Here is a 17243-nt window from a genome sequence, read left to right on the forward strand (position 1 = left end):
CAGCAATCAAAAAGAATGAAATCTTGCCATTTGCAACATGGATGGAACTAGAGTGTATTAGGCTAAATGAAATTAGTCAGAGAAAGACAAATATCATATGACTTCACTCATGTGAGGACTTTAAGATACAAAACAGATGAACATAAGGGAAGGGAAGCAAAAACAATATAAAAACAGGGAGGGGGATAAAACACAGGAAACTCTTAAATATAGAAAACAAAGTGAGGGTTGCTGGAAGGGTCATGGGTGGGGGGATGGGCTAAATGGTCAAGGCACATTAAGAATGAGCACTGGGTGTTATATGTAGAGGATGAATCACTGGATTCTACCCTGAAATCATTATTGCACTATATGCTAACTAACTTGGTTGTAAATTAAAAAGTAAATTTTTTTTAAAAAGGAGTTTACTTCTCATATAAGTCAAACTGAAGTTGGGTCACACATAGCAAGACCCTGTCACTTGCCAAGATGTTTTATCTCTCCCTGGGGAATGCTTTTCATCTCCATTTGGGGTATACAGAAGACATGGGCAATCAATGTAGCAAGAGTTCTTTTACAACTGGAAGGAACTTAGAAGTTGTCTAATGCCACTCACCAACTGGCCAGAGTCTCCCCTAAGCCTCTTCCGGGGGGGGGGAGGTTACCTCATAGCTGGCCCATTAGCCAGTCCCCCTGGGTGTAGGGCCTGATAGACCCAGATTCTGAGGAGGGTCCTCCCACAGACACATCCAAAGAAGTGGGCACAATTTCCATCCATATGTGGAGACCCCCATGATGAGCTTCTCAGCAGGAACTCCACTGTCTCACCAATATTTCATGGCCAGTTACTGGGGGGACATTTAGCTTAAGGCTTCAAGCCCATTCTCTTCCACCTTCCTCCCATGTCTGCTTCCCAGTCCTAACCCAAGATGCCTGCTTTACAGTGTTGACATAGATAACCTCTCCACGGTCAGCAGAACCCTGGTGCTGAGGGCTGTTGCCTCCTGTGATAGTGTCCCAACCTCCACAAAAGTCTATGCTATCAGAAGTATTTATACATGATTCCCTGATCACATTTTTTTTAAACCAAGCATTTTGATTACCTGTTAACTCAGTTCTCACAGACAATGAATTGAACTTTTTCCAGGAATGAAATAAGACTTCACTATTCCCAGAAATCTCCAAAGAACACAGTGTCCATCCAACAAGCTCTCTTGCGCTCTGGGTAACAATGCTGTGGGTCCTCAGAGGCCTCTCTGGTTCCTCATGCAGTGGATAGCTTGGCAGGCTGGTGTACTAGCTATTGTTGGAGCCTGGAGGAGAATACCCTGGAGCCAGATTCTCTTCACTCCTCCATGCCCTAGTGTGAGTAGATAGGCAAAAAAATTGGGGGCAGGAATTGACAACAGGCTTGGTTGCACACCGAGTAAAAACTTTCCCTACCTCTCCTCCTCTGCTCTCACTAGTGGCACGCCTTCTTCTCCCTAGTGGATTGACACAGTAGCTAAGCCCACATGCATTTATGCAGCCCACTGGGGAGCCTCAAGCAGCATAGAACATATAGAACACCTCCTAGACCCTAAGCTGGAGACCAGAGTGGTTAGAAAACAGCAGCTGCCAGTCAAGAACGCTGAGGAGAAAAACGGGGAGTGGTATCCCACAAACACCAAGCAAAGATGTACACACTACATTAACTTTAGTCTGAATGTAGCTCCAAAGGTCCATAGGTTTAACTCCAGCCTTGGGATAAGACGTGCCCTTCAGGCCTTGCGGTATTGCTCCCATGCCTGACTCATGCTCTGATATTGGCAATTCTGAAACCCACATCCGTGGTTCCTTTGCCTGCAGGTATGGCTGCCAAGATCAGCAGAGGGGGGTGGCCTGTGGCTTGGGCCTTAGCTTCAAAAGCCGCTGTATTTCCTGTTGCAAGCTAGGACAGTATTGATGATTACAGGTAGCAATAATTGTAGGAAAAAGACAGTGTTAATAAATGGCCAAATTTTAATTTAAAAATATATCAATATTTGATGGAAGAAAAAAATCTTGCATGTACTAGAATGTATGTGTTCACCATGTATATGTGTGTATAAGTGAGTGAGCTAAGGCTTGAAACTTAAATTGTCTGTAATATTTTCCCCTGCTTCCTCACTGAAGCGGTGTCTTGTAGGGAAAGAAGTTTCAGAGATCTCCACTACTTTCTAATTATGATTACTTCTCCTCTCTGGTTTGATATAAAGTACATACTTCCATTTAATGTTATGAATATCAAATAAAGTCCCATATACACAGTGCATGCCACAGTGTCTGGAACATTGTAGGTTTTCAACAATTATTGATTCCTGTATCTTCTTTTTCCCTTTTGTTTAAACATGGAAATCTGTCAAGGGTGGGAAACCCCCATAGGTCCTGGGCTATATGAATGCACCTGCAGGTCTCTACCTTGATGAGGATGGTAAAGAATTGCTAGTCCTCAGATGGGCTGCCCAGGACTGTGGGTACCCAAAGTCAATGTCAATGCCATTGAACTCATATAGCTAGAGATGCTGGATCACTGAGTCAATGAGAATCATATGGTTGCCTGTTGTGGCCACCTTGGTGATGACCCTGGAGAAGGCATGATCCTTGCTGGCATTCAGATGCCATCACCTTTCCCCTTCCTTCTTTCTCTGAGCTCCAAGAAATACTAGAGGAACCATCAGCAGCATATGAATCTCTGTCTTTAAATCCACCTCATCTCCAGCCTTTACTCTACATGATCTGATATCATAAAAATCCTCCTGTAGAGCCCAGAGAGCAACAAAACTCAACTGGTGTTTAGGGCTTGCTGATAAACCATCCCTTGCAAGTCTTGCAACCACTCACCAGTCACATTTCATGTTCTCTCCTCACCTCCCAAATCCCTTTAGGAAGGGCATTATAATTCATCAACAAAGAAAGAAAAATGGCATCTCGTCCATTCACAGCATGTTCGTTAATTCTTCCCTCCCTCTTTCTCTTTTCCTACTTTTAAGATCTGGTTTTCCTGCTACTTGATTGCTCAGAGTTCCACCAACACTCTATACTCTCAAACTTCCATGCCTTCGCTCACACAGGTGCCTTCTCTTGCAATGTCCTTCCAGAAAGGCAGAATTTGCCATTACTTTCTCACCATTTCTTATCACATCGTGCATGCTCCATCATGGCATTTGCCCACTGCACTATTCAGTTGGGTGTGTGTATGTTTGTCTCTCCACTAGATAGGAAGCTTCCTGGGACTTTTATTCATCCATTTTTTTACAGTGTCTTAAAAGGTGTCTTATGCTACTCAGTAAATATTTAATATCCTTGAGATACCTCGATGATATCTAATATCCTTCATTAATTCCCCAGGCTGGCAATATCCCTCTATCCATCTTCTTTATTTTGTTGAAATAGGAGGATACATCATATTCTCAAGAGTTCCTCTTTTATAGCCCCTTCATCCTTGTGTATCCCAGATCTGGATCCTCAGTGTCTGCCATAGTACTCAGCACACAATATATGTTCAGTAAACACTCACTGAAATAAATTGGAGCATTGTAGATAAACATTAAGCATGTGCTATGTGTAGGTCTTGTGTAGGTTACAGACTCCTTCCATAGAGCAGCCCTTCCTATTGGTTCTCTACCTCTAGTTCTCTGCCTTCCCTCATCCTATGATCCTAGGAATAAAAACTATGGACTCCATTCAGCTCTTATTTGAAGATAAATAAATTTCTCATTTCCCAATTCTAGCTTTTTCCCTATTCTGGAAAATCTCCTGCTGATACACTTCTGGGATCTTTTGTGCCACCTTCAACCACAATTTTCTTCACCTTCAAAGTGCTTCAGCCTCATCTTCCTGAGATCAGTCCCTAGGCCAACTCCCCATAGAAAGAAGAGGTTCTTATTTCTGGGTGTTGAAGTCCCACAAGCTAACCATCAAAAGCATAGCCAGGTTTTCATTCCTAATGAGGAAGGACAGAGAAATGACAGCGTAAAGTCCATTTTAGCCAGGCATGAGGAAACTGCCACCAGAGTCAAAATGGTCTTCTCTCAGACTCATGGTTCTGGCACCAAAAGGACAGAATCATGTCCCCAGGAAATCTTCTCTTGGGATCCTCTTCCTGCTTCTCCAAGGGTCAACTTTATGCCAGCCATTCAGATTGGAACACCCACTCATCCTTTCTGGAGCAGAAGGAAAGAGGCCAGACTGAGTGGAAGAGAGCCTTCCACTTAATACAACATGTGTATGGGATCTTGTAGAGAACTTTGCTTTCTACCTGGAGACAGCCTCATGGGGGGCATGGTGGACATTTATCCAAAGACATCCATGAAACTCTGGAGGTTACTGTTTCTCCCCCTTCCCACAAGCCCCCAAAATTGTCAAATGCATCACCTATTAGAAAACAGAAAATGGGATCTTCCAAATGGGGTTGACTTGTCCCATTCTGATCTCAGGAGGAAGGCAGTTCTTCTAGAAAGTTCCTTAAGTGAGGTGAATTTCAGTCAGTCTTTGAAGTTACTTTCCTTTTAAGTCCCTCTGGCAATTCTGGACTTTCTTTTGCTCACTGCCCTTGGCTAAGGAGCTTCAGAGGGACACAGACCAGAGCACAACAGGGGCTTCCGGTTTAGAAGTAAGAGTAGGGAATGAGAAATAGAGGATTAGAGCAAAGAAGCCAATTTTTCTAGAAGATAAAATTACTGCCAAGGAAAAGGATGTCATTTTTATTTTTGTCAAGGTAGCTTGACATTTTCTTTCCTCTCCTCCAGAGCTACCTTTTCTATACTGTGTACTTTAGTCCTGAGTGGGGAGGTGGTCCCCAATACTACCTTTGGATTTCAAGTCCACCCAGGGTGTCTGTCCTGTGACTCTCCCAGGTATTTCAGAACAAAGTACTGACTGCTGCTCGGGGGCCTGGAACTGGGAAATAGGACATCATCATTCCACTCGCAGGGCACGATCTTGTGATTGATCAAGCAGTGAAGGCATAGGTGAGGTCTACACACAGGCACAGTTCCACGTTCTCTGGCATGTATTTGGCAGGATCTGGGTACTGGGACCCGCTGGTAAAGTAACACACAAGTTTCATAGCTACACCCGGACGGGAAGACCAGAAGGTAGGAGTTGGAAATCTTGAAACTCGCCATCTCCGTGCCCTGGGACTTTTCCGTGGGCTACCAGGAAAGGAGCAACAGAAACACTCTGGGGATGCCAGTTCTCCCTCTGGTTTTGGGGCTGGGGATGTGAGGAAGGCAGACAATGGGCCAATTTGGTGAGGCAAGACTATAAGCCAAACCCCCTTCTCAAAGACCTAGGAATGGAGTGAGAGCAAACAAATAGACGATAAAAATGGCAACTGTTTCCCACGAAGATTTCTAATTTCTGGAAAGTTAGTGATGGATCCGTTCTAAACTAGCACATTCTACCGCTACCTTAATTCCACACCCTAACAAGAATCATCCTGATCCTCAGCAGCCCTCATTACCAATGCCATATGTTCCCAGTGGCTACGGATGGTCCCCTGCTGATGAATTTCAGGTTACTCATGATAACTTGGATTTTCTGTATCTCAGGATTGAGAACGTTCCAGACATTTTACCACTAACGAAAGATCATGGCTTTATATCATTGAGGCTAACCACTAGAGAATGAATAGAGGTGATACTGAGGCAGGAACAGTAGCTGACAGGGCAGATGGTGAGGATGTAGGTGAATTGCAGCTGAACTGAGATCCGTCCCTTTGGCAAAAAAATTGAAAAAGAAAAGTCTGTATCTCTTATAAGAGAAACACAACAAAAAGGAAAAGGAATGGCCAAAGTGCTTACATTAGTCAGTTCCATTAGATCAGTAGAGGGGAACGATGCGATGCTGTGGAGAAAGGCACACCTCCGTCCACCACCACCACCCATGCACATCTGGACTGAGAATTCTTTGCATCTTTCCCAGAGCCACACCAGTTCTTAGCTCCCCAAAGGCAGCATTACTGTGGTCGAAGAACCCACTGCAGATGATTGCTCATAACCTACCGTGGAGGGCAAGTTCAGCTACTGGTCTTACTGCCATCAGAAAACCGCTCTGGAGCCAGAGGCTCTACTTGATAGAAAATCCCTAGGGAGCCAACGCCACGCCTCATTTATAATTGCATGCGTCCGTGGCTTGCACATAGCAGACTTCATCACGTGGCAGCACAATAGAAGTATTTAAAACCTTGAATCTGGATCTGATTTTAACACTAACTGTATGACTACCTGTCCACACCTCACTTTCTTCCACTGTAAAATGAGATGGGGTTTCTAAACTCAAAAGCAGTCAGGCCCAGGCAGGTAAAGTGTGTATGTGAGCAGCCTGAAAGCACCATAGGGAGGATAATGTCTATGAAAATACCAGAAAATATTCATTAAAACTGTGCTGCTCCCTTCAAAAAGAACCACATTTTCTGATCAGATTTGTTCTCAGAGCACCAGTTGGAAATGTTCTCTAAAGTTTCTTTTTCTTCTCTAAAATTCTTGAGTCAGAGACTACTCCGGTTCACGTTCTTGTCTGAGAATGCAAAGAAGAATGTGTTGGAAGGGAGAGTGCTGGGAGAGCTGGTCACCTCCAGCCAGCGTTCGTCATGAAGGGACTGTTGCGTCCTTAAGGTCTGTGCAGTGGGTCCTCACTCACAGATCTCTGCTCCATGTTCTCCCCCATTGGTCAATTCACAGATTTCCCAACGAGTGGGCGCTAATTTTCAATTTAGAATAAACTACTACAAACATAAGCCAAAGAAGACATTTGGAAGGAGCAACAAAGACATTTGGAGATTCTTGATTTATTAGTTGCAGGAAGTAAGACTCTAGTGCACAGAAGGGTCAGTCTAAAATGCTGCGGTCAGCCCAGAGAAACTGTAGGGTAATCCCAGAGTCCTGCAGTGAGGGTGGAGACAGCTGCCTCTCACCTGTCTAGACAGAGAGGGCAAAGCCCATTCTATTGTTGCCCATGTCATAGATAGTGTAATATTCCTTGAGGAAGACATCTCCAAGAGTCCACAGGGGCTGCCCACTGGGGGAGGGCAGGTAGGTGGCCTCAATCCCAAGGGTGCAGTAGCCATTGTTCTGAAGAGACAAAAGACATAAGGAGATAACATTTTTGCATATAAAAGCCTTTCCCCACAGGAAGTTCCCACCCTATATTCCATGACACCTGCGGGGTCTCTGGCTTCTTGTTCACCCTCAGCCCTGCTACTGGTGACTCCCCATAGGTGTCCAGACGTGAGCTGGGACACGGAACAGCTGTTTGGGCCCATCCAATCCCATGTCCGTGGAGCCCGGAGTGCATACGTACGTTGAGGACATAGGCAGAGGGAGGCAGAGGTAAAGGAGACCCGCTGATGACGAAGGTGATGGTGGGCATGCTCTGTATGGAGTTGCAGTTGACCACAAACTGAGAGAGAGGAGAGGCAGAGCTGTAGCGTGCCAGGAGACGGGGGGCCCAGACAAAGGGCCCCAGTCCCCCTTTCCCTGTGAGACTTCCTTCCTGACCTTCCAGCAGAGGCTGTTTGAGAGCATGGAAGGCAAGGCCCGATTCCCAGGCACAACACTGACCAGGTGCTCTGCTTTCCTGGGTCTCCCTGAGCACATCTCAGGTTTGGGATGTGTTGGTATGGCTGTAAGGAGTTAGACTCATTCCAGAACAGATTTCTACCTTCAGAAAGTGCAACTTACAGAGAAGAAACACAGGCCCAGCCTGTAAAAGCACGCTCTCACACAATTCATATCCCTGCTGTGTGCACCTGTCCACGTACTCATCACACACACACACACACACACACACACACACACCCTGAGGAGCCAAGATTTGGTCTGACTAAACGAGACTCTTGCATGCTGGAGGAGCAAACTGCAGAAGTGTGTACAAGGGGAGGAGGGGTGGGGACGGGAGGCTGCTCAGATAAAAGCCAAAGGAGTATTTCTAGGTAAAAAGAAATCTCGGTGGAATGGGGAAATGTGATATGCCTGCCTCTATTGGCACACGTCAAATGACACCGGCCACACCAAGGTGAAATGTGCCCCTAGGGCTGCAATGGAACAGCCGTCCCTCCTGACAACCATTCAGCCCATACTCACAGTCTGGTTGGTGTTACTCCCTCCCCTCACTCCTCCTTGCTTTGAGGGTTCATGCCTGAAAGGCCATGCTGTGTCCCCACTTAATCTGTCCTGCCAGGGGTTTAGCCCCCCACCCAAACCCCTCTTCCTGTGCTGAGGTTGCATCAGTGTGCAGAGAAATCCTTGGCTTCTGGTTACTCACATCACCGTACTGAGACACCTCGGCTCCTGTTGCCTGCAGGAAGGAGTTCATGTACTGCTGGGGCACAGCCAGCACGTAGGTCCCTGTGTCCACAATGGCCTGGCAGCCCTGGGAGCACAAGCCGGTGGGCTGGTTCCCAACGAGAAACCTGAGAGGGACACCAGTACAAGAGAAATCAGTGGCCTACTGTCACATGCCTGTGCCATGTTCACCCTATCTCCCCAACCTCGGAGCTCCGACATTCTGCCTCTTCTAGGAAGCCTGGCCACCCCACGACACAGCTGCCTTTATAATGTTGCTGTGCCTTCTTGGTCTGGTAACCCTTCCAGCTCTGACTGAGAGGCCTGGGGAGGCAGGGCTTCTCTTCCTTTATCTTATCTTCCTTTTTCTGTGTCTTACCTTTCTGTATCTACCTATGTGAGGTCCACACAGTGCCAAAGCTGGGAATCACTTCATAAATCACTTGGGCATCTAATATGTGCAAGACATTCTTGCAAGAATTATCGTGATACAAACAGGAGCAGATTGTATTCACTGTTTTTAAAGAGTACCTCCTAAGAGACATGAGACAACACCATACATTAAGCTACCACTTAATGCAGTAGCTGGTAATCTCCGTAATGTGGTCCTGTGTGATTCAGTCGCCGGCTCCTTCTCTACCCTTCCTCTTCAGTCCATGTATCTTTTGGGTACTGTTGGTGAACCAAGGTACTTGGATGTAATGGTGAATAAGACACCCAACCAATTACCTCTCTCTCTACTCTTCACATTGGGCTGGTTGCACTGTGACATACCCAAAGATGAGGAGATGCAAGCTGGTAAGACTATGGGACTGAAAGAGAGACTGGGCCCCTGAGAGGCCTTTTCAAGGGAGGTAGGAATTCATCTGGGCTCAGAAGGATGTGCAAGGACACAAGGACCACTTCAGGTGTTATAGTCAAAAGAGAAGAAGCAAGAAAGTCATGGCGAGGTGCAAGGACATGGTCAGGTCCGTGCTGCACATCCGGAAGTGGTGGGAAGGCTGTTCTGATAGGTAGGGCTCAGCTGTTGGATGGTCTCGACTACTGACCAAAGACATGTATCTTTATCTGGCAGTCAGTGATGGACATTTCCTGAAGGCTTGGGGTGTAGAAGTAACTGATTCATGATCGTGGGTTAGGGGATCAAATATGCTTGGGCTCAAATTTTGAAATGTGTGACTTTGGATAAGTTACTTAACCTCTGAGCCTTGATTTCTTTATCTATGCAAAGAAATATACTGCTGACCACCTTATGGTGTTGTAGTGGAGATTACATGCAATAATATATTAAATAAATATTTAGCACATTGGGCACATAGAAAACACCCATGACAGCTATTACATTTCCTGATGAAGGAAGTGGTAAAGACTATGCTAATTGGGATAAGGAAGAGTCCAAGAACAAAGATGTAGATTCACAGAGACCTAGGAATGACCAACCTGCTGACATGGCAAGGCTCAGTGACCAAGTCAAAAAGTTCAGTCGAGAGCTAGATGCCAAAGTCTACTGAGCTCCAGGAATAATCAGCCTGATTCTCTTTAAGGGAATTCTTAAAGAGGATTCTTTAAAGGGATTCTCTTTGCTGATTCTCTTTAAGGGGTTTATGCCATGACAAGAACAGGAAATAGAGTCACACTGGAGGGACACTCTAGGGGTGTCCGTAATCCATAGGAACTTTCCTCTGTACTTACTCATCGATGGCAACCTGCCAGTACAGTTCCCGGGTGACAGGAGTCCAGACGATCTCACCAGAATAAAATTGGCTGTTCATTCCTCCCAGGATGAGCTCTCCACCATACTCATAGGTTGGTTGGCTAGGGAGAAGAGGAGAAGAGCGTGAGTTCCCACAACACACATGGCCAGGCAGCCCCTCCCTCCCCTCTCACTGTCCCTCTCTCCTTCAGACACAGTGGAACCAGAGGAAGAGGGGTACCATCCTCTGACCTGCTCTTCAGGCTCCGCCAGGCTTAAGGCATAAGGGAGAGGAGCCTCCTCGGAGGAACACCCAGAGTACCAGAGAACTGGAAACACAGACTATGCCCATAAAAGAGGCGATGGGATTGGAAACCAGGCCTGTGAAAACAAACTCTAAAAGCCTCCCAGGGACACCCTCCTGAGGACAAAGTGAGAACAAGAAGAAACCCCTCAGAGAGTACCTGGAGGAGACTGACAGACAGAGATCTCAAGTGGGCAGTGATGGGGATGCTCCTGTCGTGCTCAGGTTGGTAACTAGACGGTGTTAAGAGGATTCAGGCCTCTTCTGTTCCCTAACCTGGACCTGCCAGTCATTGAACATTTGGACTCAGGTCCCCTGGGGATCATGTGGTTAGGAAGATGAAGCAGTAAGTAAAGTTTGCCACAAGAGTTCAAGGCCAGCAGAGTAAGAAAAGTACTGGATTTGTGACCAAGGTATTTGCATTTGAGTCATGGCTTCACCCCTGTCAGTGTCAGTCATGCTCAACAGTGACCACCTGTCTGAGCCTGCATTGCCTTTCTGGAAAAATGGAGCTAAAAACAAGATTTTTGAGATGTCCTGTGAAGTGATGACTACAAGAACTCTTTTTGGAGCCAGATATGTTCTTATAAATATCATTTTGTTATAGTTCTCTTTATTCTATATTTATACTTATGGTATTAAGAAATGATCATGTGGCTGGTCCTATAAGCTCTGAATTTTGTGAATCTAATACAACAATCTCGACATTTACTTATTAAATGTTGAGCGATTATAGTCCATTTTCAAGAAAAGAATCATCTTGTGGTGCCTGGTGGCTCAGTCGTTGGGCATCCAACTTCAGCTCAGGTCATGATCTCATGTTCACGAGTTTGAGTCCCACGTTAGGCTCCGTGCTAACAGCTCAGAGCCCGGAGCCTGCTTTGGATTCTGTGTCTCCCTCTCTCTCTGCCTCTCCCCTGCTTGCACTCTGTCTCTCAACAATAAATAAATGTTTAAAAAATTAATAAAGTAAAATAAAAACCCCCACAGTGCCTCATTTGCTGAGCCCTACAGGGCAAAGATGCTCACCGAGAGAAGTAGAAGCTGAAGATGGGGCTGGTGAGCTGGCCCTGCTGCATCATGCTTTCCATGACTGTTGGGCTATTCCCCACTGCCAGGTTGGGGTAGGCCATTCCCAGGATACCATCAAAGTTTGCATAGTAGAAGGGGTTGCTAGGTTCAATCTCACTCAGACCAAACTCCTGGTTATGGATGACGATGTTCTGAACCTGAGACAAGTGAAAAGAAAAGATTAACAATTCAGGGTAGACAAATCCTTCCCAGACTTAGGTGTCCGGGGAATGCAACCTAGACCCTTTTTTAGGGAGAAGAAATTGGCTTCTTTCATTGAGTTGGCTCAGTCCTAGCATGGAAAAGAAGGGACGACAGCATCAGCCAAACATGCATGTCTTGGAAAGAAGAGTGTGGGTGTTGGAGAAGTAGAGGGCATTGTTTTTTGGAGTTAGAGTTTCCACTTCCATGGACAGCGAAAGGACAGTGGCTGGTTTTATATCGAACAATCCGTGTGCACAAATGACATAGGAAATGCGTGTGCTTGATGTAAAGAAAAGAAAATAGTGAAAGGAAGGTCTTCAAATACCCAGAGTGAAGTCCTGTGGAGGAGGAAGCAGATGTGCTCCAGGTGGTTGAGGAGGGCAGATAAGACCAAGGAGCAAAGTCACGGGGGAGGCACAACGTAAAGAGCCTGCAGAGATCAGGACTGCTGTGGGGCAATTCCTGTCTTGGGACAAAGGTTTAATTAGATGGCCTGTGGCACTCTTTCCAAGAGTCAGCTTTTAGAAATTTGTACCTAATTAACAACCTTTGATATCTCTGACAGCTTATGAGTCTAGAAAAGGGGAGCCAAATGGCAGACCCACAGAAAGATGAGAACAGCACTTACAGTCACGGTGTCATATCCCAGGAGCACAGTCAGGCTGCCACTTCCATAGTATAGTGTATAGGTTTGCCCATTGTTTTGGTAGGTGGAAGACATGCTGGGGTTGAACGTGTTGTGATTGGCTGTGCAAAGAGACAATGCAATGTTAGTGTCAACACATTTTCCAAAATACACGGAGGACACTTATCCTTGATGGCCTGGGACCATCAGACCAAGCCTGGGATTGGGCTTCAGCCTCAGACTCTGGGCTGAAAGCAATCAATAGCCCCAGAAAAGTCTGTCCCCTTGGGAAACAGATGTTGCCCCAATTCCTTCCAACCTACCATTTCCTGAAGCATGGGTCAACTCAAAAGTGCCAGGAATTGGGGCCCACAGGAGAGAGCTGAGGAAAGGGATCAATAGAGAAAGGAATGGAAGCCCTGGTCTACTTCTTTCGCTTTCTAGAGATGCAGCACTTGTGAAATACAGACCAAGAGCAAGATTTCCAGATGTTCTGAATTTAAGGAGGCTGAGATCATGGATATGCACCAAGAACTCTAGACTTGGATGATGGGCTTGTGCTTAATCCCAACTCTGCGTCGCCCTCTGCTCCTATCCGTGGGTGGGTGGTGATGGTGGTATACTCACAACAGGCCTGGCTCTTGCAGTAGGTGGAGGGCACCCACAGGTTGGATGAACCCGTGTCAAAGAGGACCAGGAAATTTTGTGGTGGTGTCCCAATGCTGATCTCTCCAAAGTAGTAGGACTGCAAAGAAAAGTTTGTTACCCCAGTGTACTAAGCAGCCAAGCCATGTCCTAAAGATTGAGATGAAGTTGACTCACTAGAAGCCACATTGTGGCCAAATTATATTCTTCTCTTTCCAGAAATTCTCTGTCACTTCTGGAGCCAGAGCCCCTCGATATTCTCCATTTTTGTCCTTATATGCAAGACTTTGACCAGGTGAGAATTAGTCTGGCAAGACAATCTCTCCTTCCAAATGTGTTTTCTCCTTTGCAATAAGGTGATACCTCCATGGATTTGCCGTTCTATGCCAGAACATGCAAAGCTGGAGAAGCTATCACTTTTTTCTCCATTCCTAGTGCCCATCACCTTCCCCATCTCTCTCTCTCTCTCTGTCTCTGTCTGTCTCTGTCTGTCTCTCTCTCTCTCTCTCTCTCTCTCTCTCACACACACACACACACACACACACACACACACACCGATGTCCCTTTTCCTCTTCCAGTGTCAAGTATTTCCCCACCATTCTTCTCCCTCTGGTCACATAGTAGCCAAGGTGCCAGGAAATCAAAACTGAGGGTAGCATGGAAATCAAGAGAACTTCACTGAGACACAATTTGAGTTCTCAGTGAATTTTGGCCAGTCATGTCACTGACCTACCTCTTTATCCACCATCTATAGAAAGTGGAATTCGAAATAGGAGATTCCTAGATCTGACACTCATGTAACATCTCACTAAAGACAGTCCATGGGACACCAGTGTGTTGAGATGCCCTGAGCAGACACTGCAGTCTCAAGAACATGCAAATACTTGCTCTGAGCACCAGTGTATGTTCCCAAATGGGGAGCTACATAGCATCTGGAGCTACTGCAGATTTTGCCTGGCCGCTTTGCCTGTGCTTTCCCTCTTTCCCCTACCGCTCATCACTAGGACTTCCTTTCGATTGCTCAATTGACTGGAACATGGTCATTCGGAATCTCCTAACCATGTAAATGGAGCTTTAGAGAGTGAGCCAGTAATGACAGGAAAGAAGGAAGGAGAGGGAATATGATAGTGTTAAATGGTACCAACTCATAACTTCTCCGGATACTTTCCTGAGGAAGGAGAGACTTGGGTTTAGTAAAAAGTCCAAAATCAGAGCTAATGAGAGGTCTAAATGACTATCTGAGAATGGTTTTCAGCCAAGGTTTATAGACACCACCTTGACCCTCACTTACATTCAGGTAGTTGGTGAAGGGCTCATAAGCAACAGCATCATTATTGAAAAGATACTTGGCAGCTGGATCAACCTTTGGGTGGTTCTTCAGGAAAGTCTGTAGTACACCCCGCTCTTCCATCACCTGGCGGATGGACTTGCCTTTCTTCAGAATGATTCTGCAGAGAATAGGGCAAACAAAAGGAGTGACCTTCACCTTCCCCATGAAAGCAATGCCTTCATTGATCTGATGTGGGTTTTCAAACCTTCTTATACTCTACCCAAGAAGAGCCTCTTATAAGAAATCCTCCTGGATTTTAGTGAGTTCTGACCACTGCAGTCACTCCAGCATTTCCAGCATGAAAATGCACTGCAATATGTATTTGGGGTTTTCTGCTTACATATGGTTTACACAGAATAAATATCTGTTCCTTCCCAGTCCTTCCTCTAAGCTTTATAGATATCGTACAACCTTCCTTCTTGTCCCACAAAACACCAACCCACCTTTAATCACACACACACACACACACACACACACACACCATCCCACCATCCGTCCACCCATCCATCCACCCATCCATCCATTGTAAGTCTTCACTCCCTGTGGTTTTTGGGTACATGTATCATGACACAATCTGACTGCCTTTCCATGAGATCTATAGGGGGAGGCCTTCGCTCTACCATAGCTTCTGATGCTCCCTCAGGGCTGAAGCTGAATCCCCATACACACCTTTCCACACCCTCCGAGAGGTGTAGACAAACCAACAACAAGACCAGGATCTTCATGGCGTTGATTTCAATGGCCCAGAGACACGTAGGACACAGTGGCAGACCCAAGGGATGGGACACACAGAGGGAGATTGGATCTCTCTTTTATACCCTGATCTCCCTGCTCTTTTCATCTGAAAGCACGTGAGTTTCTTAACCTTTGTACCAGCTTGTGCCCCTACAAGTCCATGGATTCTGTTTGTTTTTCCCTCTGGTAAGTATCATGGCCTTTCTTATCCACTCTGTAGTCAACTTAAAAAAGCAATTAGTGGATTTGCTGATCGAATCCACAGATTAGGATGTGATAACAAATATGAAATGCACTGGGAACAAAGGATCCTGGTGCCCACATCTACTGGGAAATGGGTGCTGGCAACTTCTGCCAAAACAATGGAACAATTTGTGCTTTGACTCCAAAGTCCATGTGCTTTTGGGAGATTTACAATAGACTCTCCACTTCTTCCCCTTTTCCTTCTTGTTCCTCTCATCAGACTCATCTATAGTCTCCTGAATGCGATTCTCACAGTCCATGACACTGATCTTTATTTTCTGTTTCTTAGTTCACAATTAGCCAACACTTATGCAATATCTACTCTGTGCTCACCTCTGTGCTAAGCTCTGGGAGCACAAAATAAAATCAGAAATGGTCCTTGTATGCAAAGTCGGCATCCTGTCAAATGACTGACACCCTAGCATTCACGTATGTGTTGAGTGAACAAGAGGGAGAAGAATAGTATGATAAAGCAAGCAGAGACAAGGAGTGATAGCTTCTGGAAGGATGGAAAAGCCTTCAGAGAAGAGGTAACATTTGAGGAAGGATCTTGCCAGATGGTAGTTGAGAAAGTAAGGAAAGTGGAAAATCCACTGGAGGCAGAAGCAGAGCCTGGACAATGGCACCCAGGAGTGAAGTGATGTGATGAAATCAGAGAACATCGTGACCAGTGTGGCCAGAAGAGCAATTTTCAACGTGGCTCCTCGGAAGCCAGGACCCAGCCCAAGAACCGGCACTGGGGCTGAGCGGTCCTCATCATGCTAACTGTCGCTCTGGAAATTATTTTCTACTCAGGACCCATCGCGATGGAAAGGCCTGTAATGCTAAAATCGGAAACTCTTGATTCTGCAAAACTGTATTAAAGCGGTGTATGTTCAGTATCCACGGTATTTTAACTTCTAGTCCATTGAACTATTTGTTATCATGCTCCATACTGATGGAGCACACCTTGGAGCACCCGGATCAAACTCCTGGAGCACAGCGCTAGGTGTCTACACAGACGTGACCAGATGGTGAGGCAGACCCGGTATGCCATGCTAAGCAATATGGGCTATATTCCATAAAGAGTTAAGGAACCATTAATTTTTTTTAATCCTGGAAATGACATACTTAATACCTTCTATACACACTTTACCTATTTGTAGGTATTTGTACCTATTTGTGTTCCTATTTGTAACACTTTACTAGCTTCTAGATTGTAGTGTTTTAGAAGCATGTGGTAAGAGTAGCCAGTTTATAAAATGATTCCCTACATAAAGTTGTAGAGGCAGGAACTTTGTCATGAATCTACTCCTGAACACTTTGAGCTATGCACAAAACCTAAAGAGTTTCTAATTTCATATTTCTTTCTTTATACAAAGAAATTCTTTAAAAATTTTTTAATGTTTATTTATTTTTGAGAGAGAGAGGTACAGGGTGTGAGTGGGTGAGGGGCAGAAAGAGGGAGACACTGACTCTGAAGCAGGCTCCAGGCTCTGAGCTGTCAGCACAGAGCTTGGCGTGGGGCTTGAACTCATCAACCACGAGATCATGATCTGGGCCAAAGTTGGACACTTAACTGACTGAGCCACCCAGGCGCTCCAAGAAATACTTAAATGGAAACTTGAAGCTCTACAAAAGATATGCTTATATCAATAACTCCCACTTATTGGCTTTGTATCAGATACATGTTTCATTTAACCATTGTAACAACCTTAGAAGCTGATTTAACTACCCCATGATCACATAGTTAATCCGAGCTGGGATTTCAAGTCTGGTTTGTCTGGTCTCAACCTGTGTCTCAGAACTCAACCTGTGTCTCAGCACAGCCCCTCCTCCAAGCTCAGGGCACTCATGCTCTCTCCGCTTCAATGTGCACAGAAGCATCGACTGTATTTTGTTGTTGTTTGTTTATTTATTTATGTATTTATGTATTTATTTATTTGAGAGAGAGAGAGATTGTAGAGCACGAGCGAGGGAGGGGCAGAGAGAGAGAGGAAGGGAAAGAGAATCTCAAGCAGGTCCTGTGCTGACAGCACAGAGCCAGACATGGGTCTCAACCGCACGAACTATGAGATCATGACCTGAACCAAAATCCAGAGTCCGACGCTTAACTGACTAAGCCACCC

General features: G+C 45.6%; 1 protein-coding gene across 1 annotated transcript; it reads right to left on the reverse strand.

Annotated features, from left to right (window-relative positions):
• Positions 1-6770: 6770 nt before the first annotated feature.
• On the reverse strand, positions 6771-14882 carry PGB2 (pepsinogen B2). Its single transcript, NM_001374220.1, is given in 9 exon segments — positions 6771-7073; positions 7303-7401; positions 8266-8413; positions 9978-10100; positions 11312-11511; positions 12186-12304; positions 12810-12927; positions 14119-14275; positions 14827-14882. Coding segments are annotated over 9 exon segments (1173 nt in total). The 3' UTR covers positions 6771-6920.
• Positions 14883-17243: the final 2361 nt, after the last annotated feature.

Source organism: Felis catus, chromosome C1 (assembly GCF_018350175.1).
Source record: "Felis catus isolate Fca126 chromosome C1, F.catus_Fca126_mat1.0, whole genome shotgun sequence".
Taxonomy (NCBI): domain Eukaryota; kingdom Metazoa; phylum Chordata; class Mammalia; order Carnivora; family Felidae; genus Felis; species Felis catus.